We start from the raw sequence: 27953 nt of genomic DNA, 5'->3' as shown, positions 1-27953 counted from the left end.
CAGGCCTGGCTCTTCCTCATTGGGACCCATTCTCCTACTCAGCTCAGTGGGCTTCTTTGGGGTTTGTGCCCCTGCAGGGGGTTTGGATTCCCCATTGGGCTCCATAGGGTTGGCTGCCCCTAGATAATACAGATTGTCATAATCTGATCATCTCCCTTCATTCTTACTCAATAAATATTCCACTAATAATATCTAATAACCATCACTAGGCTTCAGCGTTGACACCAAAGTGTGATGAACGGGGTCGTTCTCACCTCTCAGTGCTATCATTTTAGGCTGTCCACAGATTCAGGCAAGCATCAATACACTCTTTTCATATTTGAAGGTTATTGTCACAACCATAAGGCCGGGGAGATGTAATTGTTTTTGAAGTGAAATCTTATATTCTGGAGCACCATATGGCAACCTACAGGAAAAACTACTGGCTCATTTAGCTGCCTCAAGTTCCAGCCCTAGACCTCTCCACAACTTGCAGGCAGAGCCCATAGCCCATACCTACTGTGTATTTTTACCCTCTGCTACTCATCCCATACCCATACACTTTTATCCTCCAAGGTGCTGCGTATGTTGCGTGGTGCTGACAACTCTTAATTCATAAAAGGCACTCCCTATGGAGTCACTGAGCACCTTGCAGACTAGGTTTCCTACGTCGTCATAGCTCATGATGGCAAAGCAGGTTCACCTTGCTCCACCCCAGAAAGGGCAAGTCACATTTTCCTTCCTTTTTCTGCCAGCCCCTCCTCTTCTTTCTTCTGAGTATAACTGGAATGTTCAGTTTTCCTCAAGGAAGATCAGATGTTTGCAATTGAGGCTGTCTACATTATATGATAGTTTCTAAGCGCTGTCCAGTCCTCTTCATGTGATGCCGATCACCCACTGAGGTCAATAGGAACTATGCATGTGGATGTATGGAGTACACGTCATTAAGTATAGCTATCTTGAAGAGTACACTTCGTGGCAAAATACTGGTATCTTAAAATATTTAAACTAGGTATTGCTAAGTAACAAGTTATATTGTCCATTAGATATCTGTCTGGATGTTTTCCTCACAACAGATAAATCCCCCCAGTTAGATGTTAATCTCTTAACAGTTTAATATTTCAGACTATATATTGACAGTCTGTGATTTGCAAGCCTTTTTATATACAGTAATTTCTTCTTTTCATATTACTACAGTTTATGCCGTATTCGCTTTTACCAGTGTAGTGAACCTTATAATAGGACTTGAACAGGATGGAATTATTGATGGATTCATGACCTACTACTTGAAAGAGGTAAACAATCATTTAGCTTATGAATTTAAATCTTTACTATTGATGATTGAATAAAATCTTTATTATAAAAATGCCCCTGGCAGAAAAAAGCCATTAGAAAGTTAACAGGATATGAAGTTCAGTATTATAATTTATTTCATATGCCTTGGACATTGAAGAGGAAGATACTGTAATTTATTTGTTTTCATATAGGCTATGAAGTACCACTGCAATTTGGCTTTTCTCTTAATAATATAAATAAGAGTACTTAATGTGTCCAAAAGAATCTTCTTGGGTTTGATTTTACTCTCATTAAAGTCACTGATAGAGCTTTCATTGACTTCAAGCCCCAGTTTATTATTTCATTTAGTTGCAATAATACTGTTATAGTGGACTTCTATGACATTAGTGTAGTTAATGCATACATTTCTACTGAACTACTTAATGCATGCATTTCTGCAGAAGTCAATAGAAATTCAGCAGTCATTAATGGAGAGTTAAAGTGAAATATTACAAAACCTGTAAGCTTAGCCTAGAAGAAAAATAATGAATCTTGTGTTTTTGCTTAATCCTTTTAATAAAAGGAACCAAATAAAAGGAACTTCAAAATAGAGTGAAAAACCTGATAGTGCCAGATATCAAGTTAGCAGAATCTGTTCCCTGCTGAATCTGTGTCCATCAAAAATAGCACAATGAGGGCCTGATCCAACATTCACTGGTGTAATTGAAAAGACTCTATAGACTTCAGAGAAATTAGTTGGGCCCTATGAGCTTAAATATCACCATCATTAATGTGCTCAACACTATTGTTGGATCTCTAGATTGTTAAATATATCTTTCTTAATTAAATCAAACAGTCTTTACATTTCATCACTGATATATATGTCATAACTTCAGATTTTTGAACATCATTTTTTTTTAGAAACAGGAATTTCCCATAACGTTGCAGAGCAATGATTGCTGTTTCAGTACTGTGTCCCCAAATACTGAAGAGCAAGGCATACCCTCCCCACCAGAATGCACCTAATTTTTCAATACTATAAAGCAGGGATCAGCACCCTATGGCATGCGGCCCATCAGGAAAATCCACTGGCGGGCCAGGACGGTTTCTTTACCTGCAGCATCCGCAGGTTCGGCCGATCATGGCTCCCACTGGCCACGGTTCACTGTTCCAGGCCAATGGGAGCTGTGGCAAGTGGCGGCCAGCACATCCCTCGGCCCACGCTGCTTCGCACAGCCCCCATTAGCCTGGAACGGCAAACCGTGGCCAGTGGGAACTGCGATTGTCCAAACCTGCGGACACTGCAGGTAAACAAACCGTCCTGGCCCGCCAGCGGATTTCCCTGACGGGCCGGGTACCAAAGGTTGCCGATCCCTGCTCTAAAGGGTGTGTCTATATGGAAGTTATTTCATCCTAACTCCAGATAATGATATGGATGCCTTGAAACATAGAATCGTAGAATATCAGGGTTGGAAGGGACCTCAGGAGGTCATCTAGTCCAACCCCTGCTCAAAGCAGGACCTAATCCCCAACTAAATCATCCCAGCCAGGGCTTTGTCAAGCCTGACCTTAAAAACCTCTAAGGAAGGAGATTCCACCACCTCCCTAGATAACCCATTCTAGTGCTTCACCACCCTCCTAGTGAAAAAGTTTTTCCTAATATCCAACCTAAACCTCCCCCACTGCAACTTGAGACCATTGCTCCTTGTTCTGTCATCTGGCACCACTGAGAACAGTCTAGATCCATCCTCTTTGGAACCCCCTTTCAGGTAGTTGAAAGCAGCTATCAAATCCCCCCTCATTCTTCTCTTCTGCAGACTAAATAATCCCAGTTCCCTCAGCTTCTCCTCATAAGTCATGTCTCCAGCCCCCTAATCATTTTTGTTGCCCTTTGCTGGACTCTTTCCAATTTTTCCACGTCCTTCTTGTAGTGTGGGGCCCAAAACTGGACTCAGTACTCCAGATGAGGCCTCACCAATGCCGAATAGAGGGGAATGATCATGTCCCTCGATCTGCTGGCAATGCTTCTACTTATACAGCCCAAAATGCCGTTAGCCTTCTTGGCAACAAGGGCACACTGTTGATTCATATCCAGCTTCTCGTCTACTGTAACCCCTAGGTCCTTTTCTGCAGAACTGCTGCCTAGCCGCTCGGTCCCTAGTCTTTGCAGTGCACTTGTCCTTGCTGAACCTCATCAGATTTCTTTTCGCCCAACCCTCTAATTTGTCTAAGTCCCTCTTATCCTATCCCTACCCTCCAGCGTATCTACCACTCCTCCCAGTTTAGTGTCATCTGCAAACTTGCTGAGGGCGCAATCCACGCCATCCTCCAGATCAGGGGCGGGCAAACTTTTTGGTCTGAGGGCAGCATCTGGTTTCGGAAATTGTATGGAGGGCCAGTTAGGGGCGGGGGTCGTGGCCCGGCCCCCACCTGCTATCTGCCCCCCCCCCCCCAGGACTCCTGCCCCATCCAACCCCCCCTGTTCCCAGACGCCCCCCCCAGGACCCCTGCCCCATCCACACACCCCCACTCCCTGTCCCCTGAGCGCCCCCGGACTCCCGCCCCTGACTGCCTCCTGCCGCCCCATCCAACCCCTGGTCTCATTCCTGATGGCCCCCCGGGACCCCTACCCCATCCACCTGCCCCTGCTCCCTGTCCCCTGATTGCCCCAGGAACACCTGATCCTGACTGCCCCCCGCCACACCATCCAAACCCCCCTCCTTCCTGACTAGCCTCCGGGGACTCCTGCCCCCATTCAACCCCCTATTTCCCCCACCCCGACCCTATCCACACCCCCGCCCCCTGACCACCACCCCGAACTCCCCTGCCCTCTATCCAACCCCCCCTGCTCCCTGCCCCCTTACCGCATTGCCTGGAGCACGAGTGGCTGGCAGTGCTACAGCCGCACCAGCCTCCTGGAGCTGGGCCATGCCACCGCCACTGCCCCCACAACCACTACCACACAGCTCAGAGCACTGGGACAGGCCCGGCTCTGCAGCTGCGCTGCCCCAGGAGCTCACAGCCCCGCCGCCCAGAGCATTGCGCTGGCGGCGGAGCAAGTGAGCTCAGGCTGCGGGGGAGGGGGAACAGCAGGGGAGAGGCCGGGGGCTAGCCTCCGGGGTCAGGAGCTCAGGGACCAGGCAGGACGGTCCCGCAGGCTGGATGTGACCCACGGGCCATAGTTTTCCCATCTCTGCTCCAGATCATTAATGAAGATATTGAATAAAACCGGCCCCAGGACCGACCCTTGGGGCACTCCACTTGATACCGGCTGCCAACTAGACATGGAGCCATTGATCACTACCCGTTGAGCCTGATGATCTAGCCAGTTTTCTATCCACCTTATAGTCCATTCATCCAGCCCATACTTCTTTAACTTGCTGGCAAGAATACTGTGGGAGACATCATCAAAAACTTTGCTAAAGTCAAGGAATAACACATCCACTGCTTTCCCCTCATCCACAGAGCCACTTATCTCATCATAGAAGGCAATTAAGTTAGTTAGGCATGACTTGCCCTTGGTGAATCCCTGCTGACTGTTCCTGATCACTTTCCTCTCCTCAAAGTGCTTCAGAATTGATTCCTTGAGGACCTGCTTCATGATTTTTCCAGGGACTGAGGTGAGGCTGACTGGCCTGTAGTTTCCCAGATCCTCCTTCTTCCCTTTTTTAAAGGCGTCCAGGAGAGCTGGCTGTATTTTAAAGAATCCTTATTGAGATTGCAGGAACAAATCATCCCAATGTGTAGAAAGAATAGTAAATATGGCAGGCAATCAGCCTGTCTTAACAGTGAAATCCTTGCTTATCTTAAACACAAAAAAGAAGCTTACAAGAAGTGGAAGATTGGACAAATGACCAGGGAGGGACAAATATTGCTCAGGCATGCAGGAGTGAAATCAGGAAGGCCAAATCACACTTGGAGTTGCAGCTAGCAAGGGATGTTAAGAGTAACAAGAAGGATTTCTACAGGTATGCTAGCAAGAAGAAGAAGGTCAGGGAAAGTGCGGGACCCTTACTGAATGGGGGAGGCAACCTAGTGACAGAGGATGTGGAAAAAGCTAAGGTACTTAATGCTTTTTTTCCTCTGTCTTCACGAACAAGGTCAGCTCCCAGACTACTGCACTGGGCTGCACAGTATGGGGAGGAGGTGATCAGCCCTCTGTGGAAAAAGAAGTGGTTCAGGACTGTTTAGAAAAGCTGGACGTGCACAAGTCCATGGGGCCGGATGCACTGCATCCGAGGGTGCTAAAGGAGTTGGTGGATGTGATTGCAGAGCCATTGGCCATTATCTTTGAAAACTCATGGCGATCGGGTGAGGTCCCGGATGACTGGAAAAAGGCTAACATGAGAGTTGACAGCCAGGAAAAATGGATCCCTAGACTGAATGAACACCAGTCACTTTACTCCAGCCTGTTTACCTGCTATTCTTAATACACTTCTAAGGTTATTGAATCTCCTTTGCCATTGCTCTGTTTTAAAATCCATTTTCTTTAGGGCGAACCTCATCTGAACACTGCTTATGGCCATGTGATCTGCTATTGGGATGGCTCTGTGCATTATCTGATGTATCTCTTAATGGTGGCAGCTATTTCCTGGGAGTAAGTCAGTCTGATGTTTGTGTACCATTTGTTTAGCTTTCCACACCCCTGTATAAGCCACAAAGGAAATTCATTTCCTGTGGTTTTGCAATGTTTAGATGTTTGAGTTTTTTAAACTGTGCTGTGTAAATTCCTTGGGCCAAATTAAGCCCTACTGAAATTCCATTACTCTCTGCAGAGTTAGATCACAACTGGATTTGGCCTCTTGTTTCAGATGCACAAGGGGGAGCCAATAAAGAACCTGGGTTCTCTCGCCTTTGCACTATAATTCAAAATGAACACAGTTAATTAGTTTGGTTAATGAGTGTTTTGTTGATGGTGTTGGTTTTATTAATTATTGCTGAACTTGATGTAGACAGCAGAACAAAAATTTTACCATGACTTTTATCTGGAAGATTTACTGTACAGAGCAAAACACAGAGCATTTGTACAATTTATATTAGCTAACCAGAAAGTGGAAATCCTAAAGAGAATGCATGTTCAGACTCCATGGTATCATTATTTCAAGAGAGCAAAACAGTGTCTTGGTCAAGACTACATGGTCTTCTTTCTTTCATTTCTACCTGGAAGTACTGTGTAGATAAAGAGGTAGTAATAATTTCTGGAATATAGGAGTCTTATGTTGCTTACTCTTGTGGAAAGAGTTAAAGAAAATAATTATTTAAATGCACATTGCAGGGGAAAATATTTCAAAATATACTGTTTTGAAACATCAACCTTCTGGTAACACAAGCATTAAAGCAAATTATTTTCAAAGCCTTGTGCAACAGGTGCCCACTCAGCCCTTCTATGAGTAACACCTCCCACAAAACAGGGAATTAAACATACAATCCCATATTGCTCATATAATTACCTTGTTTATACACAAAAATGCAGAGTTTCCCCCCATAGGTTTGTTTCTATCACTCCTCTGTGTCCACCATTCACCACCACATTAGGCCCAGATCTTCAAAGGGTGTTAGGCACCTAAATACCTTTGAGGATCTCAGCCTTCTCTCTTAAGATGCTACCAGCAGAAATCAGTATAATCTCTCAGGGCAGTTTTTGACAGTAGTGTTCTAGGGATAGTGCATTAAATCAATTATTTCTTTTTCAGAGAAAGTTACAGAACCATTGGCCTATATTGGTTAGGATCCATTGTCATGAGCATTATTGTCTTTATGCCTGGAACTATTGTGGGTAAGGAGATAATTCATATAACCAACTTTCCCATGTGAAGCATGAAAATTGTTTTGTTTTCTACTTCCTATACGTGGTTAATAAAAAATAAGGCTACCTGGTCTCATAACCAAAATATAGTATATTGCTCCTTACTTTAATATAACTTTGGAGGGACTTCAGGAATATAAACAGATCAGTTAACTAGATACCAAGGATATTTTTACTTTGGGAAGTGTGTGGATTTACCATTCCATGCCGACAAGAAAAAGTTTATCATCTTATTTTGCTATCGGCAATAAGGCCCTGATCCAAAGCACACAAGTCAATAAAAGGTTCTCATTGACTTAATGTGGTTTATTTTGGGATATGAGAAAACAACTATATCTGTTTGTTATTAGTGTTTAAAAATTGTTCATTTACGGATTAGCATAAAGCGCACTTGTTGCTTTACAGTACAGATGTCAAGGGTCAGGCAAAAGGCATCCAAAGGCACTTTTGGACAAATGAATTTACAGCTGCTGGGGCTTGAGAAGTTGTTATTAAATCATGTTTATGTCATGCAGTTGTTAACTTGAAGTGCTTTAAACTTTTCTTACATAAATAAATGATTTCCTTCTGGCAAAAAGCCTAACATTATGATTTTTCAAAGATGAAGGGGGGAGAGGGAGGTTAGACACACTACTGCCATAAATTAATGTTAATGTGTTTACAACCATTAGTTGGTTTTGAAAATCTCAGCCCAGGTATTTATAGCTAGGATGGAGCATTCATGGTTCAGCCTGATGAGTCCACACAGAAGCTCTTCACCTCTCTCCTATACAAGCTCAAGATCTCTGATTTTCAGGGAGTCCTCTCTGACACTGATTTTGACCAGATCCTCAGCTGATATAAAAAGCACAGTCTAGCCTGATTTATAGCAGCTGAGGATCTGGGCCAGAATTTTTGGGTTTTTTTTTGTTGTGACCCTTTTTCCAAGCATTGTCACTGCCCTGCATTAGAAACCAAGATTTAGTAATCAGAGCATAATATCAGATTTAAAGTGTCAGTTTTTCTTTTGTGGAAGATGCCTTTATCTAGAGCAGGTTGTATTAACAGCGTTCGGAGCTCTTCCATCCCTGTGGGTATGCAGAAAAGAGGTCAGTGGCTGAGGCAGCTGGCTGTCACAAACAGAAAATCTCATCTTTGAAACAACACACCATACTGTATCTAGTTGTTACCTGCTTGTGTGTGACTCTTCCATTTCCAGCACAGGCTTTTCCATCAGATTTGTATGCTGGGTTGCCAGCATTTAAAAAGCTTTTTACATCCAGCATTATTGTAGCTGTTTGGTGTGGATGCTCCATCAGATATGCTGTAATTTTTTCCATATAGAGTTAGTATACTATTTCTTCACATGTTTTATGATTATTTCTTTTAATAGGTAAATATGGAGCAAGAATGTGTCCTGCTTCTTTCTTAAATGTACCATATATTTGTCTTCCTATATGGGCTGGGTTCAGAATCTATAATCATCCTTCAGTGACTTACAATACTCCCGTCAAGGTAATGTTACTGTATTAAACTACTGTAGTAATGTTACTGTAGTAAACTACTGTACTAATAGCATTAAAAAAACTAAAAATGTGCTCATTATTCCTGCAGAGTTTTAGTGGAGTGCACTGTAATGATTTATTATGTTTGTAATGGAGATTGATGGAGGATCATGCAGGCACGACAAAAACATCCCTGCTGCATTCTTCATATAAGATAATATTTTAGTTAGTTTAATTGTGGAGTGCAGAGGGAAGCAAGTTGATTAGGTGGTTAGAGTGAAGGACTAGGGGTGAGGATGTGTATATTCTGTTCCTGACTACCATTTACTCAGGGCAGATCTATGCTTAAAACGCGGCAGTGGTGCATGGTAGTGCTTCAGTGAAGGTGCTACTTCACTGACGGGAGAGCACGTCCTGTCAGGATAGTTAATCCACCTCTGCAAGAGACAATAGCTATGTCAATAGGAGAAGCCCTCCTGCTGACATAGTGCTGGCCACACGAGGGTTTAGGTAGGTATAACTGTATCACTCAGGGGTATGGATTTTTTTTACATAGTTTTACTGACGTAAGTTTGTAACATTGATTGGCCTCAATGTATGACCTTTATAGTCCCAGTGCCCCAGTTTCCCTATCTATAAAACATGGATAGTGATACTTCCCCAGCTTTATAAAGCTCCTTATGATACTAAGATATAAGTGCTATATAACTACAGATATTATGTAGATATTGTGAGATTTCATATAATTGAACACCTGCTTGCTTTTTAAAATCTTTGCATTGCTTGCTATTGCGTTTTATAGCTGAGATATATTATCATGTTAGGTAGTAAGGAAGTGATTTTGTGTTACCCACCTTATACCTATTCAAAGCTCATTTTTACAATCATCTTCATCTGCAGGAATGGTATCTACTCACAAACTAGCTAGACCTTTTCCCTAGAACTCTGTAATTGGGCAACAATAGGATTAGTTGGGCAGCCACAATATGCAACATTTGTTTATGCACAATTTCATGCATTGAGAAAAAAGGTTATCTGAAAAGTAGAGCAAAGAATGACATGATGTTTAGCTATTTGTGGCTAGAGGGAGCCAGGCTTACTGCCAGAGCACATTCCAAACCCATTCTGAGCGTCAACATATAATGTATTAATAGTATTTGTATTACAAAAGCATCCTGAGGCCTCAGACAGGTCCATTTTATGGTAGGCACCATATATATGGATAATAGGAGACAGGTCCTACCCCTGAACATTCAGAAATCTAACAGGCTCTCTGTGTACAGGTGATCTTGCAGGACGCAATAGTTGAAGAAGATGCACTGGAAGATTTTCAAGAAGCTTGTGAAAGACACATCAATAATGGTTCTATTGTAGTAAAGGATTTTGGGGGGCAGTGAGGCAGGTATGACTCCTAAATCTGAGTCCCAAGAGGCACTTCTGAATAGCTTTTGCCTTATAAATTAGGATTCATTTCCATGGAAGCCAGATAGGGGAAAGCTCAGTGAATCTTCCAAACTGAAAGTGTAGAGAGGATTTGAGTAATATGTAAACAGAACCCTCAGAAATCTAATGAAAGGCATAAAAATGGGAGAGAGTCAAAGCGCTGTTTGGTCATGTTGATGGTTGCTTCTTATGTAACAACATGTATTAGTGAGGTGAATATGGTGTTTGCGTAGAGATGGATAAAGGTTTCGATTTGCCCTCCTAGCCCCAAGAACTGTACAGAAATTGCTGCCTATAGCTAAAATATGGTAGCTCATTTGCAGAAGCATGACCAAGCTTCTTATGTTTATGAGATTCCTAATCACTACTACTTTGTTAACCAGATTTAATGTGTCACATTAATGCATGTTTCAATCAAGCTTAACTTTTAAAAAATTTTGTTCAAAAAAGGCAAATGCATGGAAAGCAGGTGTTCTAAACACTTTTTTTAATTTCAGGTTTTACTGAACAGCTCTTTTGTATGTAAAAATTGAGCCTTTTAGTTTCTATTCTCTGAAGGTCATAGTAAGTCCTCAGTGTAATTCTAAATATAGAATCTTTTCATCCATGCTTTAGATTTTTTTCATGAAATTGCCTTTCCTGTGGGAAAATAGAACTACATCTTCATAGCTAATTTATGATCTGTAGAAGACAAGAATAGTTGAGAACCTAGCACACATACTTATGTTTAGTAACTGTGTACTTTAAAATTCTGTAGAAAATGAAATAAAACCAATTGTAATATTTTAGGCAATCATAAATGTAATCTAGTTTTCAGAAAATAGTTGTGTGTTATTAATACTGATTTGTTTAATTAACAATTAACCATACTAAATCCTACAAGGATTTGGCCCCTTTTCAGCAGATCTTTTAAATATTTACAATCAGCTTGAAAATCCAATTTTAATTTTTGAACTAGCATTATTCAGAGACAATAAGGGAGTTAGGAAACAAATGGCATAATAGTTCTTAAAAATGTACAAATATATACAAAGTACTTACATTAAAACATTACTGGAATCAATTTATATAGTGTCGCGTAAGCCATTCATTGTTATAGACTTACTACAAACCAGTTAAATACATACACTTGGATAACAGACAAGCTTCAGTTGTTTTCAAAGCATAGAGGCACGGGGGCGTTATGCCACAGTTTAGAATCAAACTGAGCTGTAATATGGTATTTACAGGGCTTGGTGGATAGGTCTATAAATGTACTAGTAACTCAGGGAACAGTCTCAAGTAATTTAAGTTCAGGAAAAGTTAATGAGATGGGGGGCAAAGCATAAATTCAGCTTTGCACATGAATTCTGGTGGGACCGGTTTTGTTGCATTCAGCCTGTTGACACTAGTAGATTGTTCTGAGCTCTTAGAGCCTGAGCCTGGGAGGTGCCCCAAACGAGGCACTCAGCATGGATTAGGGAATTGAGAGAAAATTCTAATTGCACCTGCAGACTTTCTTCTGACATACAAAACAGCAGCGCCAGCAAGACTTGTGAGGAGTTGGTTTGTTGTTTTCAGCAGAAGGGAAGCCAGCAGTGGATCAACTTTGACCTGACAGGAGCTGTTGTTGCATTTAATTCATGTCAGGGTACATTGGTATGACTTTGCTGTATTAAAAAGAGAGAGATGGGCACAATAACTCAGTAGACAAGGTATTTCAGTCCAGCACTAAGCCTTTGCACAATGTGTTGGCCTATCTTTCTACTTTCTTTAGAGCTTTACATTGCATTGCCTTTATGTAAATATATACATACTGTACAGAAAAGGCATGAGTTCTCAGTATCCCTATAGAAACTTAACAGACAAGTTCTATTGGGTAGGTTTGTCCTCATTGTCACCCTGGCTAATCATTCTAACTGATCTGTATATTACACAGGGCTGTGGTTTCGTGTCACTCATAAATATGTATGTCAGGTTACTGTCTCCTTTTAGAAAAAGGTGTAACATATACATTTAAAGTTCAGCCTTCATGCAGTAGTAAAATGGAAACAATCCATTGACTTTACAATTATTCTTTTATAGTTCCATCTTAAAAGTATTTGTAACATTACTCTCTTGTTTTTCCCATTAATATATATATATATATATATATATATATATATATATATATATATATATATATATAATACCTTAAATATTATAGAGCAGTGTTTCCCAAACTTGGAACGCCGCTTGTGTAGGGAAAGCCCCTGGCGGGCCGGGCCGGTTTGTTTACCTGCCGCGTCCGCAGGTCCAGCCGATCGCGGCTCCCACTGGCCGCGGTTCGCTGCTCCAGGCAAATGAGAGCTGCTGGACGCGGCGGCCAGTATGTCTCTCGGACCGCATCGCTGCTCCAGGCCAATGGGAGCTGCTGGAAGCAAACTGCGGCCAGTGGGAGCCGCGATCGGCCGGACCTGCGGACGCAGCAGGTAAACAAACTGGCCCGGCCCGCCAGGGGCTTTCCCTACACAAGCGGTGTCCCAGGTTTGGGAAACACTGTTATAGTGTAACACACGTCTAAATCATACTTGTCTTACTCACATGAGCCTACCTATTGATCTAACATGAGGAAGCAAGAAGAGGACACAGCAGAACTGCCTCAGAGATCTGTTTCTGAAAATTTACTCGTTTTAACAATTTTGTGAAGTAAACGGCCCTACATATAGGAAGTGTTTTTAATTTTTGTTAAACTATGAGCCAAATTCTGTAGTCCTTGCTTAGGAGTTTTGCCTGGAAAATACTTTCTTCTGGTCTGTCATTTGAACATGAATATTTATAATTATGTCATTGTACAACATATTTTGAGACAGTAATGCAATAATATATAATAAGGAAATCCGTTTTGTAGGAGGTCTTTTTGTTGTGTGCCTATCAATGCATGGATTATCATTCAAAAGGGAAGTGGAAATGAGTGAGTCATATAAATGCAGTGCTTTTAAATGAAGAAGATGACTTGTTCGCTCAATTGCAAGGAGATTGCATCTAGTTTGTATGTTGGGCAAGAGTGCATAATGGTGAAAAAAAAAATGCATCCTGGAATGAAGGTTTGAGTGAAAACTTTGCAGTGAGTGAGCTCTCGCAATTGCCCCAAACCATTTTTTCCATTTACATCAGCATGCCTCATATATTTACCCCCACAACATTCCTCTGAGGGAGGGATCATCTCAGCTTTACAGCAAGAGAACAGAGGCTTACGATAACAAAGCAACTTGCCCAGCATCTCATAGGAAGTCTGTGTCAGAATAGGGAAATGAAACTGGGTCTCCAGTGTCCTAGGCTACCACTTTAGCCACTGGGCCATCCTTCCTCTCTTGGTCAGCCACTTGATAAGTAAATATTGGATATGTATTTATGATTATATAATACATTTTCTTATGAGCCCACGTAAATGGGTATGCACTATGGTTTTTAGAAATAAAATGGGCATTTGTAAAATACTCAGTGGAGCAACTAGTGTGGATATGAGGAAGCCATTTTATTATTTTTGTGTAAATGACCATGTAAAGTGTCACTGACTGATGAAACATAAGCCATTCAACATGAAGATTGATACTGATCCTCACTCAGGTGGACCATTAGAGAATCTTAAAGTGGGGGTTAGCTTTAACTTTGAATGGTAGGGGCCTGATTCTGCTTTCTGTTATATCATTGTAACATTGTTACATCATTATATACAGAAATGCTGCTGCTCCCGCTTATACACTCAAATCAATAGAGTGATTCTGCGTTTACATTACAGTAGCTGAGAGCAGATGTTGTCCCATTGGCTCCTATCAGGGTGTTTCACCACCTTAACTTTCTTTAGGGACAGATTTGAAATTAAATACATTTAATGTAGAATTTATGATCTACTCTTAACCCTATATTGTATTGTAGGTGGTTCAGAAAGTCCAGAAGAAAGGACTCCTGAGAAGACCACTAGATCTAATGCTGGCTATATATCTCATCCTTGCAACTGGGTTTTGCATATTTAGGGGCATGGTAAGTGTAAGGGCAATAACAACCTGGGATCTCTGAGTTTTAGTCCCAAAGCTTTTACATCTGTTGCTTTTCAAAAGGAAGATTTTTTGTGTGTGAGAAAACATATGTACTATATGCAAACCAAGGGCCCAGTCAGCTCCCAAGTAAATGGAAAACTTCTCACTGGGAGCAGGACTGGGCCCTAAGAATATGAAGGAGAAATGAAGTGTCTTTGGCATTATTAGAGAGACAAGATGGATGAGGTAATACCTTTTATTGGACCAACTTCTGTTGGTGAAAGAGATAAGCTTTAGAGCTTACACAGAGCTCTTCTGTAAGCTCTTCTCTCTAACCAACAGAAATTGGTCCAATTAAAGATATTACCTCACCCACCTTATCTCTGTAATATCCTGGGGCCAACACAGCTACAGCACTGCATGTGGCATTATTGTAATTACTGTAGCTTTGCCTCTCCGTTTGCATGGTGTGAAATTGGTTTTCTGAAAGGGACTAGCTATATGACCCCCAAAGAGCAACACAGTAATGATAGCCCAAGTGTGGCTTACAATGACCTAAAACGCATGTCATTCGTTGTTTTTTTGGTGGTCTATAGCATGGATGCACACAAGCTAAATTATATCTACATTCATGTCTTTCTAAAACATAGACACGTAACTAAACTCACATAGAAAAACATGCAGCTTGCATTATGAGTGAGAGAGTAGAATCTTTTTATCTGAGACCTATGTTGGGTTTATCCCAAGTCTCCTGAAATTGAAAATGTCTCATTCTTGCCTATCAATTTTAAATTAACTTTATCTATGGATTTATAGCACATTTGATAGCTTTGAAATTTCAGAGGGAGTCACACAGAATTTAAAATACTTGCTTCTTGGAGCAGTGGTAAACCTACCCCCAGTGTCAGCTTTGAAGTATTTGCTGCCTTAGGCAAAATGGAAATTGCACATCACTGAGTAAACAATCACTAAACATTTTGGTGCCCAAGACAACTGCCCGGTCTGCATATTTGGTAGAGCTGACCCTGTCTAGACCTTAATTCATATATCAGGTGATCAGAAGTAACTTTAGCAGCAATTTGTTCTACTTAGTGCATGTCACTCTTTTGTAGTTCTGCTGGCTTGTATTACTGCTTTATTTTTGTTCTCTAGTCATATTTCTGAGAAAATTTGCCTTCAGAAATCTTTTAATTTTTGTTTACTTCTGTCTTGTTACTGGCATCTTCATTTGTTGCAGCTCAGGGCACTCCCTAGTACTGTTGGTGCTGGCTAACTGAAAAAATCAAAGCAATGTGGAAAGAGATGACACATTTTTCATAGTGTAATCTCTTGCCCAAGCACCCAGCTACAGGCTGCAATGCCATTTCCTCATTTTTTCTGAGCTTCTTTTCCTATCCCATTTCACTACCCAGTTCCTCTCCCATTGTAGGAACTGTTTCAGTGACATCGTTTTCTCAACCATGGATGGAATGAACAGCTTTCTGTTAAGCTCCAGTAATTGTGGCAATATGTTATTGGCCAATAAACTGTGGTTCCTTAGTACAAACATACCCCTGTTTCTCAGATGTTTCTCCCTCTCCAAGATGTGCCATTGGCATGTACAGTGGGAATCTTTGTATTCTTCCCAAACCCAGACTTACAAATGCCAGTGCAGTTGGCTGCTGCAATACACCCAGCTGGACCTTGTCAGTAATTTAGACACCAGCAATGCCTCGTGGGAAAGCTCTTATTAAGCTGCTGTTGAAACTGATGAATCATTTTAGAAAAGTATTGCGTACTTTGTAGTCATTGCTTGTTATCATGAATTCAGTTCCTTGACATAGTAATTGGATCACCATGGAGTTTATTGGCAAGTTTATTCTTTACAGGAGATAAACATCCAACAATCTCTTTTTTCCTCATTACATTTTTTTATAGTAGCTGGTTTTGGAGTTCGCATCATTCTCCACTATTACCTTATTGCAGCACAACTCTTGTTTAAATCCCTATATAAACTCTACAGTATATGCTTACCTGATTTTTCTACTATTGGGTGAATTTCCATTAGGCATTATGGATTGGGTCAAAGCTATTAGTTGTCAGCACAAATAAAAGAATGTTATACATTTATCACAGTGTGGACCACACATACCTGGTATACTAGCTTAATTACTTTCCAGTGAAAAACTAAGACTGCTAATGTTGGCCTAGTAGCTAGAGCACTAAACTAGGACTCAGAAGACCTACGTTCTATTCTAGCCTCGGTCATTGATCTGCTGGGTGACCTTGGGTAAGTCATTACCCCTCTGTGTCCCAGTTTTCTCATCTGCTCACCTTCCTTTATAAAGTGCCTTTGAGATCTATTGATGAAAAATGGTATATAACAGTTAGATATTATAGTCTTGCTCTATGAACTGTTCAAGGGACCTGTGAGGCAGGCAAAGGGAAGACTACATTTCAGAACTGATGTCAGCCCATCTCGATAGTGGTGACCAAGTGGATTTTTTTTTTTTTTTTTAAATGGAGATATCCTATCTCCTAGAGCTGGAAGGGACCCTGAAAGGCCATTGAGTCCAGCCCTCTGCCTTCACTAGCAGGACCAAGTACTGATTTTGCCCCAGATCCCTAAGTGGCCCCCTCAAGCATCGAACTCCCAACCCTGGGTTTAGCAGGCCAATGCTCAAACCACTGAGCTATCCCTCCCCCTGGATCACCTTGGCAAAGGATCCAGTCCCTTCTGGCCTGTAAGCAAGCCGCCTGTATGGCAACAGCGAGCACAGTTGTAGAGCCCACAATAGCAAGGGTCAGGTTAATTTGTTTTAGAGTGACTTCTTTCATCACATGCGATGTTTAACATCTCTGTAGATTGCTTTGGATTGCCCTGCTGAACTCTGCCGGTTATATATTCAACTTCACGAGCCCTATATCAAGGATCCTGCTGCTTATCCTAAACTTCAGGTAAAGAACTATTGAGTATGGGATGTTATAAAATGATGGGTGAACAGGCACAAATATGAAGCCATAGGTTTCACTGGGCCTACCAATGAGGGTGCTAACTGTGATGTGGCATCTGTCCACTGGGAGTGAGACTGAGACCATCATGCATTTCACATAGGCCTCTGAATAGGGTGACCAGATGTCCTAGTTTTAAAGGGACAGTCCCATTTTTTGGGACTTTTTCTTATATAGGCACCTATTACCCCCCAGTCTCTGTCCCGTTTTTTCACAGTTGCTATCTGGTCACCCTACCTCTGAACAGCCATGACAAGATAACATTTGTTTATCATTGAGCTGGGTTGGATTCAGATTGGGGACCTAGCAGTGATGGGTTACATATTTTATCACTTGACTACCCAGCCTCCTTTTCATATATTCCCCAGGCCAGATCCTTAGCCCCTCTTTAGTCCCCTTTGTGCTGCTCTGGGTGTGCAGAGTGGACTTAAAGTTGCTTTTAAGGCACCAAATGAGGATTCCCCTAGTACAGGGGTGGCCAACCTGTGGCTCCAGAGCCACATGCGGCTCTTCAGAAGTTAATATGCGGCTCCTTGTATAGGCACCGACTCCGGAGCTGGAGCTACAGGCGCCAACTTTCCAATGTGCTGGGGGTGCTCACTGCTCAACCCCTGGCTCTGCCACAGGCCCTTCCTCCACACCACCCCTTCCTGCTCCCTCCCCTGAGCCTGCCATGACCTTGCTCCTCCCCCCCAGAGCCTCCTGCACACCACGAAACAGCTGATTGGGAGGTGCGGGGAGCGAGAGGGAGGTGCTGATTGGCGGCGCTGCTGATGAGTGGGAGACACTGGGAGTGGGTGGGGGAAGCTGCTCGGGGGGCTGCTGACGTATTACTGTGGCTCTTTGACAATGTACATTAGTAAATTCTGGCTCCTTCTCAGGCTCAGGTTGGCCACCCCGCCCTAGTGTAATAGCATCCTCAACAGGTCAAAGGGTGGTGTAGATAGGAAATCTAGCCCTATATTTACCATTTATCTTCTGTATCACCACTGACACATTCCTCTTTCCTGTAAAACCACACAGCATCCTTTGCCAAGCCTGTTTACTTGAGCATCGCACGAGGGTTGACCTGAGGGTTCTTAATACCCACAATATTTCTTTTTTTAAAAAATGACAAACATTGAGATGCATAGTGTCATTTACAGGGAGGCAACCAAATAGTAAACCTCAAATGAAGAATTGACCTTTTCTGTGAGAAATACATTCTGGCAACAAGTTGAACGAAGAAACTTCACTCTGGAAAGTGGTGGGGTTCTGGAGTATTATGATTTCATTATTTGGAGAATCTATGTGGAGTATTCTGTTCATCTACAGGGATATCTTTCATCATTTGCAAACATCCCTGGAGAGCATAATCTTGGAATATTCCAATTTCTCAGTCAGCAATTGGCTGATTCCTAAATAGACCTCTCTCTGAAAACACAAAACAGCTAATGTTTTTGTTTAAAATGCAGATGCTGATATATATGTTCTACTCTGTGCCTTATTATACGATCGCACTGTATGGCCTATTGGTGCCTGGTTGTTCTTGGATGCCTGACTTAACCCTTATACATGCTGGAGGACTAGCCCAGGTATTATAGTTATTTCTTTGTAAAAATGTTCATTGGTGAATTTCTAGTTCATAATGCTGTAACTAGAGAAATATCATATAGGTAAGGAGATCCAATTCACCCCCAATCCACAACCTTATGCTGGTTTTATGCCAAAGTAATTCAGTTGACTTCTACAATTACACAAGCATAAAACCACCATCAGGGAGTGGAGAATCAGGCTCAATACATGCGTCTCAGATGTTACATCATTGCCTTGGAAGACAGTTTTTTCTTTAGCTGCATATTTTTATCTGGCTTGTTTGTATTATTTAAGCCTTATTAAATGCTGTGCATTTCCCAAAAGAAATCAAATATTTGGGGTAGCATGGGGTGGGGGTGTTAAGCCATAGCATCTACCCACTTTTTAAAAAGACAGTTAAATACTGTCATTGAGCCACTCAATGTTTTGGTCAAGTGGATGGTTTAAAAAGAGTCTCATTGGTAAGAATAGCTGTTAGTCGCACGGTGGACAATATCGGTTATTTTCTTAGCATTACAGCTACTTCTACAGCACAGGGGAGCTTCCAGTGTCATTTCTAACATATATTCACGTTCATCTCCAAAATTTCATGTTCTTTCCAAGGCCCCACACTTGCACAACTCATTCCATCCTGATTTTGTTAAATAAACAGTTATGATTAAATAATGACCTATATAATGATGTGCAGTAATAATTCATGGACACTGGTGACACAAACAGTAAGACAAAATAATTTACCAAAAAACAAAAAATTCCACACACGTAAATTGACCTGGCCTAGAGTGCACGTATGGAGCTATTTACCATTTGAGACAGGACATTTATAGAAAGTCTAATATGACACATCTAATTGATTTGCTCTATATGTGGCAAAATGAAGGACCCCTAAACATTTAGAGGAGGCAGAACATTTGGGTGTGAAGCTGTAACAATAACTCAAGGATAGTGTGAGATACAAAAGTATACAAAGATAAATGTCATGCTGTTGGGCTAATTGAGATTCTTGAATGGCCTGGTGCATCTGGGCCACAGATGAATATCTGTGATTACATGTTTAGATTATACATGCTTATATATTATTATATGTGCAGATTACAACACAATTTAACTACCTAATATGGTGATAAGAATTGTCTTTAGCAACAGAGTAGTAAGACTTTGTCTCAACTACAAGCAGTTAGTATACAGTCCAAGATTACCTGCCTAGGCCCTGCTGTGCCGGAGCCCCCCTTAGCCCAGAGCCCTGGGCTGCAGCCCCTAAAGCCTCCGTGTTAATCCAGCCGTGCTCATCAGTCATGTTTTCTAGACCTTTAATCATTTTTGTTGCTCTTCTCTGGACTCTCTCCAATTTGTCCACATCCTTCCTGAAATGTGTTCTCTTTTTTTTGCAACAGCATTACACTGTTGACTCATATTTAGCTTGTGGTCCACTATGACCCCCCAGTACTCCTCCCTAAGCAGCCAACTGATTGTTCCTTCCTAAATGGAGTACTTTGCATTTGTCCTTATTGAATTTCATCCTATTTACTTTAGACCAGGGGTCGGCAACGTTCGGCACGTGGCTCGGCAGGGTAAGCACTCTGGCGGGTCGGGCCAGTTTTATTTACCTACTGACGCGGCAGGTTCGGCCGATCGCGGCCCCCACTGGCCGCGGTTCTCCGTCCCGGGCCAATGGGGGTGGCGAGAAGCTGCGGCCAGCACATCGCTCACCCGCGCCACTTCTCGCCGCCCCCATTGGCCCAGGACGGCGAACCGCGGCCAGTGGGAGCCGCGATCGGCCGAACCTGCCACGTCAGCAGGTAAATAAAACTGGCCCGGCCCGCCAGGGTGCTTACCCTGCCAAGCCGCATGCCAAACGTTGCCAACCCCTGCTTCAGACCATTACTCCAGTTTGTCCAGATCATTTTGAATTTTAATCCTACCCTCCAAAGCACTTGCAACCCCTCCCAGCTTGCTATCATCTGCAAACTTTATAATTGTACTCTGTAAGCCATTATCTAAATCATTGATGAAGATATTGAACAGAACCAGACCCAGAACCGATCCCTGCAGGACCCCACTCGTATGTCCTTCCAGCATGACTGTGAACCACTTTCTGGGAACGGTTTTCTAACCAGTTTTACACCCCCTTCAGTACCTCCACCTAGGTTGCATTTCCCTAGTTTGTTTATGAGAAGGTCATGCGAGACAGTATCAAAAGCTTTACTAAAGTCAAGTTACACCACATCTACCACTTCCCCCCTATCCACAAAGCTTGTTACCATGTCAAAGAAAGCTATCAGGTTAGTTTGACATGATTTGTTCTTGACAAATCCACACTGACTGTTACTTATCACCTTATTATCATCTAGATGTTTGCAAATTGATTGCTTAATTATTTGCTCCATTATTTTTCCGGGTACAGAAGTTAAACTGACTGGTCTGTAATTCCCCGGGTTGTCCTCATTTCCCTTTTTATAGCTTGGCACTATATTTGCCCTTTTCTAGTATTCTGGAATCTCTACCATCGGGGATAGGGCTGGGGGGAGTTCTCCTCTCTGCTCCCGCCCCAGCCCTGGGGCAGCCTGCCTGCTATACCCCAAACTCCTCATCCCCGGCCCAGTGCCATGCCACGCACCCCCTCCCACACTCCAGCCCTCTGTCCCAGCCCAGAACTCGCACCCAGCACCCAAACCCTCTCCTGCACCCAGCATCCTCAACTCCCTCCCAGAGTCCGCACCCCTTCCACACCCAAACTCTCTCCCAGAGCCTGCACCCCAAACCCCCTCCCACACCCAAACTCCCTCCCAGAACCTGCACCCTTCCCACACCCAAAGTCTCTCACAGAGCCTGCACCCCAAACCTGTCCTGCATCCAAACTCCCTCCCAAAGTCCACACCCCCTCCTACACCCCAACCCCCTGCCCCAGCCCAGAGCCTGCACCTAGCACCCAAACTCTGTCACAGAGTCTGCACCCCAAGCCCCCTCCCACACCCAAACTGCCTCCCAGCGCCTTAGGCGAGAGGGCGGGACTTGAATCTGTTCTGGGCACCATCAAAAATTATACAAGCCTGCCGCCCCTGTCCTGGTTAGGTGGTCTGTAGTAGACCCCTACCATGACATCATCCTTGTTTTTTACCCCTTTTATCCTTACCCAGAGACTTTCAACAAGTCTGTCTCCTATTTCCATCTCAACCTCAGTCCAGGTGTGTACATTTTTAATATATAAAAATTATATATTAAACACCTCCTCCCTTTTTCCCCTGCCTGTCCTTCCTGAGCAAGCTGTACCCTTCTATACCAATATTCCAGTCATGCATATTATCCCACCAGGTCTCTGTGATGCCAACTATATCATAGTTGTGTTTATTTACTAGCATTTCGAGTTCTTCCTGCTTATTCCCAGAGATATATGACAGCCACGTATATCGTAACTCATATATCAGATTGGAATTTAGCAAGATTTGTAAATGGAAAGAACCAGAGAATCAAAAGATATCAGAATTGATGTTATATGCTTGAATTGGCACAGTGACTGCATTAGATAAAACATAACATCAAAAACCACAAGCAAGTTAATATAGGGAAGCCAGTGTCAACACATCTAGCAAAAGCGTATCAGTAACGTGGATGTGGATCTTTTAACAGATTACTCAGGTTTCACCCATTCTTGGGGAAGAAACAACTTCTTCAAACCTTATTTACCATGAGGAAAACGAAATCAAAAGTCAAAACACATGTTGTGTCTTACTATCATAGCTCCATAAACTTCGCCAACATGTGCAGACATCAGACTGAAAACTTTTCTCACCATATGTTTCTAACAGCAAATATAACTTCTGTATGTATCTGTGTTATTAAGTCATGTGCAACATTTTCTTGCTGAAGTCTGAAAAACATTGTTTAATCTCACTTGTGGTCTGGCCAAAGGACGCTACTGATTTATAAATGGAGACAGAAGAGGGAAAGCCACTTGCAACCCAGAACTGAGACTTACAGATTTCCTTTTTAGTCTTTTAAATAAATCTGGGACCCGAGCAAAAATTCTGCTGATTGATAGCAGTAGCTTAAACCATTTGTCAAAAGTGATACACATTGTAGCATAGCTCCCAAACTCTTCCTTTCCTTCCCAAGAACGAGAACACATGTACTAGCTTGCTCAGCATTTAAGCAGTTGTTTGCAATTGCCAATACACAAAGGCATTTCCTCTAAATGGTTTAGTGCACTGCAGAGTGAACTCAAATCATTGTCCAACTAAAAGCAATTACTTTGATTTAGTCTAGTGCCCATACATGTTACTCAGGAAGAAAATGAGGGAGACAGGTTGTCTTTTAAAGGAAGTTGGGGGGAGGGGGCAGAAAGGCATGTCATCTTCCATCTTTTTTGGTCTTTTTAATACAAGTGACTATTTCAAGAATTGTATTTGCTAAATTGAAAACACCTGTAATTATTAATTAAAACTTATGGTTTGTGTTCTGTTATGGACAAAGAGCCCCTCATTCCCCCCCTCCCCCCCCCAAGTAGAAAACTAAAGATTGCAAGCCAAAGCATTTTATCCCATGGGAATCTCCCTGGTGAGAGCTCACACACTGCTACTAAGTAGGAGACTTTTTTATTTCTGTCCTTTTGCAATGTATGTGTTTCTGCAAATGTAAATCTCAGAATAGTGTCTCCTGCATTTAAAAAAAAAAAAGGGGGGGGGGGGACTTCTGAAAGGGCCTAGCTATTAGCATGGGAGAGGAGACATCTTTCTCAGAAACCTGTCATTTTAAAAGTTATGTAATGGCCCTCAGACTCCAAATATGGGTTATGACCTTCTGGGGTCACTGATCCTGTGATGCTACTTAACATTCACAAGAGTAGCACTTTAGGAGCCTTGATTTTACAAAGACTGTAGTTATCTTCTAAGACTTTACTAAAACAGTTATCTATATGAGAAACTGAAGACAGGACTTACATGTCAAGTGATGAAAGGTTCAACTTCTGTGCTGCAGCAAAACAGTTCCCCTCCCCACCCATACAGACATAGCCCAAGTAATTCTCCCTCCCCAGATCTGAGCTGCAGGAAGTTTCTCTACCGGTTGCTAACCAGGCCCAGCTGAGGAGTCTAGAGGCCAGGCCAGGCCAGGCCACATCCTCCTTCCTGCCTCAGCCTGTCTAGCTCACTGAGACATAGAAAAACCTGGCCTGCTCAACCCCCACTGCTTCAGGCTCTTACCTAAATGAGAACAAAGGGTGCTCAGAAGGGTTCACTTGGTTGCCACATATCTCCAGTCTTTCCCCGCTGACTTTCCTTGGCCTCACAGAGCTCAAAGAGCCTGATGCAACCCCTTTGGAAATCAGTGACAGTGTTTCACTTATTTTAGTTGGCTTTAGATCAGGCCCAGGATGGTGGGAGACCTGCCCCTTCCCCTTGTCCAGCCCAGCCCAGCCCAGCCCAGCCCTCTTTTTCTGTCTCAGACTGCTTTGTTGGCTGCAGAACAATACAAACACCAAGACAGAGACACTCTCCAAGCAGCATTCGTAATAGGTCTGCAGCCAAAATGTGGGTGAAAAGGTGAGACGCTTTAGTTGTGACTGACACCTGCATCCCTGGCATTTAGCAGCTTAGAAGTTGCCGTGAGCTTCAGTGACCAGCAGATTAGTAAAGGCTGAGATATGGCCCTCTTGGTAATAGGGTGACCAGCTGTCCCGATTTTATAAGGATAGTCCCGACATTTGTTGCTTTTTCTTATATAAGTGCCTATTACCCCCATCCCCGGCCCCTACATTCCTCATTCTAAAGGTTCAATATAAGAGGGTTCCTAGGAATGGCTTATTCCCTGATGGCATATGATTATAGAAATCCTACATAGCAAGGCAGATCTTGCTCTCAGTTATAGGAGTGCCAGCCCATTGGCAAGACATGCACATCTGCTGGATGTCCCTGCTAATGCACTGTGTACAAGGGGAGAGCTAAATTTTCATCATCTCTATTGGAAATACATCCTACACACAAAAAGGACATGTTATTACCCTCTATGGGGACATTACATGTTCATGAGGGGAAATCCTTTGTGCGCATGAATGTACCCCATAAAAAATGGGACATGGCACAATGGCACTCTTAAATTTACACAATCACCCCTCCTCTCTGCTCCTTCTCACTTGTCCAAATCCCTTCCCCATCTAAAGGATTTTTCCCCATCCAGTCACTCACAATTCCTCTGTCTCCCCCCTCCCCCCCGCAGAACCTTCACCTTCTGTGGCATAGATTTGCCAGCATTATTTGAAAACCCTTAGCCACAAATGGAAATCTGGCCCAAGCAGCCCTAGATTTTCTTGCCAGCTTGGTGCTAATGCAGTTGTCAATGCAGTATTTAACGCCCCACCCCCAACCCCTGCCCCTGTTTCTAGTTTCAGAGCATGGGTGAACTCTGGACCCCAATGAAGTGAAATCTCCCTTCCTGCAAACTGGGCTTCTGCAAAACAGATACAGTAATCTGGATTGACACATTTCTTGCCATCTGAGCACTAATCTGGCTCCCAATTGAAATCAATGGGATTCTGCCCATTGCCTGTATTGACAGCTAGATCAGGCTCTTGGTGCCTGACAGGCAGATAGACCAATATGATTTTTTTTTAAAGGAGAATTCTACTATCTGAATTGATAGCAGAAATAGAAAAGGTCCAGAGCAGAGCAATGCAAATGATTAGAGGCATGAGACAGCTTCCAGACGAGGAGAACGTATAAAAGCTAGGAGGAAGATGACACAGTGGAGGCACGTAGAGTAATAGGGAGAGCACAGCTGTCGGGTGCGCCCGTTGATCCTCTCTGCTAATACAAGAAACAGAGGAGCCACAATGAAATTGAAAGACCACAAACCTAAGACTGATAGAAATAATTCATTTTACATGATGCATAATTAGTCAGTGAAACTCAGTCCATGGAGATAGAAATGAGGCCAAAGATAGGATCCAAATTCTATTTTTGCGAATAATAAAAATAGCCAGTTTCATTAAGCTCGGATAAAAATGTAGAAGGGTTATAAACCCTTATGTGTCAAGCACTCACTGCCTGAGATGAAGAGGAATATTCTCCCATAGACATGAGTGCATAGCTGTTCATTACAGAGACCATACACTGTGAAGCATTGGGTACTAGCACTGTCAGAGACAGGATATTGGATTAGAGGGCTCATTGGGCCAACCTAGCATGGCAATTTGTAGGATACCCTTTCCAGCTCCAATGTTCTTCTCTGGACCCCCAGATACTTCGGAGTGGCCATAAGTGCCTACACAGACAGGCTCACATTAGACAGCAGAGAGCCTTCTGCTCCTTACCTCTGCTGCTGGTGTTTTCAGCACCTTGCCCCTGGCCTTTGCTGGCTCTCTGAGCTGCCTGCCCCAGTGCAGTTCCCAGTGTGAAGTAGGGAGTGGGGGTGGTGGTCCCAGGGACAATGGGAGGTTGAGCCATGTTCCCAGCAGTGGTGAGCTGCCACCGGTGGGAGCTAGGAGTGTGGAGAATGAGTTGCTAGGCTATTAAAAAAATGCAATATATGGAATGCCCCTGAGCGTTGCTTGCTGGGTAACAAATACTTAGGGAAATACCAAGAGCCACTCTGCTAACCTGGGTTTGCATTTAATTTCTTTGATTACTCTGCTTCCTGACGAGGGCTTTCTAGAGCAGCTCTCCTGTCAGCTGGGGTGGTTAAACATACTGAAACCACTAGTTCCTTTTCTGTTTTAATGCACATTCTCTAGGTAACCTCCTTGCAGAAGATGGTGTATTAGAACAAGCACACAGACTGTATGCATCTTGTGCCCGTCTGCTTTGGTAGCCAAAGGCAAAATTCTCTGCTTTGGGACTCCTGGATAACTCCTACTGACACCAGCAGAGAGCAGGGTTTGGCCCATAGTCTACTACTACATTAAGTTCTGTTGTGCCTTTCCCACACTGTCCCCTCAAAATCAAGCTGATGTTTATCTTCCCCAGTTCCTCCTGCTGCCAAACCATCAATTTGGGCAGACGATAGTTAATTTAAATGAGACGTTGCTTGATACAGCAGATAACAGATGGAGACAAAAGACAGCAACTATCCGGAGTGCTTCTCTATTGCTTCTATCTATAAATGTTTCTTTATGCGAAAATATATTTCAGTGCAGTGAGCTCTCCCCTGGATATAACCGTAGCTGTACATTTAAGATATATTCCAACAACTCCCAGCTCAGTAGCCCTTTCGGGCCCGATTTTGCAGAACTACAGAAATCAAGAGGAGTTTTACCAAAGTCAGGTATGCAGGCCTGGGCCAAAACATATTTTAGTGAGACTTACTTAGCTCCTTAGTTTTCTTATTTTCTAACATTTTTATACAAACTAAGGGTCAGATCCCACACACATTGGTGTCAACAGCAGTATTCCCATTGATTCCTATGGGGGTGAGGCAAAATCTATAGGCTTGATACTGCATTGGGATCTATTAGCACAGACTTCTGTGTCCATGAGGACTTCACTGGCACTTTGCGTAGGTCCACGTCAGCGGCCCCTGCTGAATGAATAGGGCCTAAGACATATGGGAGACTGGCAGAGAATACTGAATGTTCACAAAATACAGCTGCTACTATCACATGGGAGGTACCATTTATTTGTATTATATCAAAGCAAGAATGACATCAGATCAGAGAGTATTTTTATACCGCAGTCCTAAAGAATGATGGAGAATTGGGATTCAGGCATAAAGTGGGTTGCTCAAAAAATGTTATTGGTAATGTGTGCATGTGAATATAGTAATGCAGATTATGCTGCCATTCCAAAATGTACATCATGCTTACCCATTCTTTTATATATATTTATCTGCCACAGGCTCAGTTTTCCCATATTGGTGCTTCTCTTCATGCTCGAACGCCTTACATCTACAGAGTCCCCGAAGAGGCAAAATTCTATTTTCTAGTACTGAACATAGTGTATGGAATCCTTCCCCAACTGCTGGCTTATAGGTGTGTCAACAAACCAGAGTTTTTTATGAAAGCAAAAGAAGAAGAAAAAGCTCAATAGAAAGATTGCTTCCACCTCTTCTTTTTTGCTATGTATATACTTGGTTTTTGAGGTAACTGGGCTCTCTTATAGACTCCAAATGACATGTGGTTTATCAAAAATGTGTAAGATTGCCCAGTCCGCTTTGTGTATCATTACTGTAAAGAGAGAAAATAAAGGCAACTTCAGTTAACACTTCTCAACATTTTGCTTTTACTCTGTCATGGAGATAATTTCTAAAGCTATTCTTGAGTAAGTAAGCGGTTTGAGTTTTTGTATTAATACCACATGGAGTTAAGTAATAATTATGTCAATGTTCTGCGGGCACAGACTACTCCTGGGGGAATTCTGCGCAATGCAGAATTTTGCAGAAATTAATGTTGTGCGTGCAGAATTTCCTTTCTTCCCC

The 27953-nt window shown here is 42.7% G+C and overlaps 1 protein-coding gene across 1 annotated transcript in view; it reads left to right on the top strand.

Annotated features, from left to right (window-relative positions):
- TM6SF1 (transmembrane 6 superfamily member 1) overlaps positions 1 to 27742 on the top strand; it is a 32282-nt gene extending 4540 nt beyond the window's left edge. Inside the window, exons 3-10 of the mRNA XM_054041640.1 lie at positions 1177 to 1274; positions 5748 to 5851; positions 6948 to 7030; positions 8433 to 8554; positions 13885 to 13989; positions 16830 to 16922; positions 18431 to 18550; positions 27374 to 27742. Of these exons, the coding sequence (XP_053897615.1) occupies positions 1177 to 1274; positions 5748 to 5851; positions 6948 to 7030; positions 8433 to 8554; positions 13885 to 13989; positions 16830 to 16922; positions 18431 to 18550; positions 27374 to 27565 (917 nt within the window). The 3' untranslated portion in view covers positions 27566 to 27742. The remainder of the gene's footprint in view (positions 1 to 1176; positions 1275 to 5747; positions 5852 to 6947; positions 7031 to 8432; positions 8555 to 13884; positions 13990 to 16829; positions 16923 to 18430; positions 18551 to 27373) is intronic.
- The last annotated feature ends 211 nt before the right edge of the window (positions 27743 to 27953 follow it).

The sequence above is a fragment of the Malaclemys terrapin genome, chromosome 10 (assembly GCF_027887155.1).
Source record: "Malaclemys terrapin pileata isolate rMalTer1 chromosome 10, rMalTer1.hap1, whole genome shotgun sequence".
Lineage (NCBI taxonomy): Eukaryota > Metazoa > Chordata > Testudines > Emydidae > Malaclemys > Malaclemys terrapin.
Note: the sequence above shows the minus strand (reverse complement) of the source record. Positions and strands in the feature narration are given on the sequence as shown.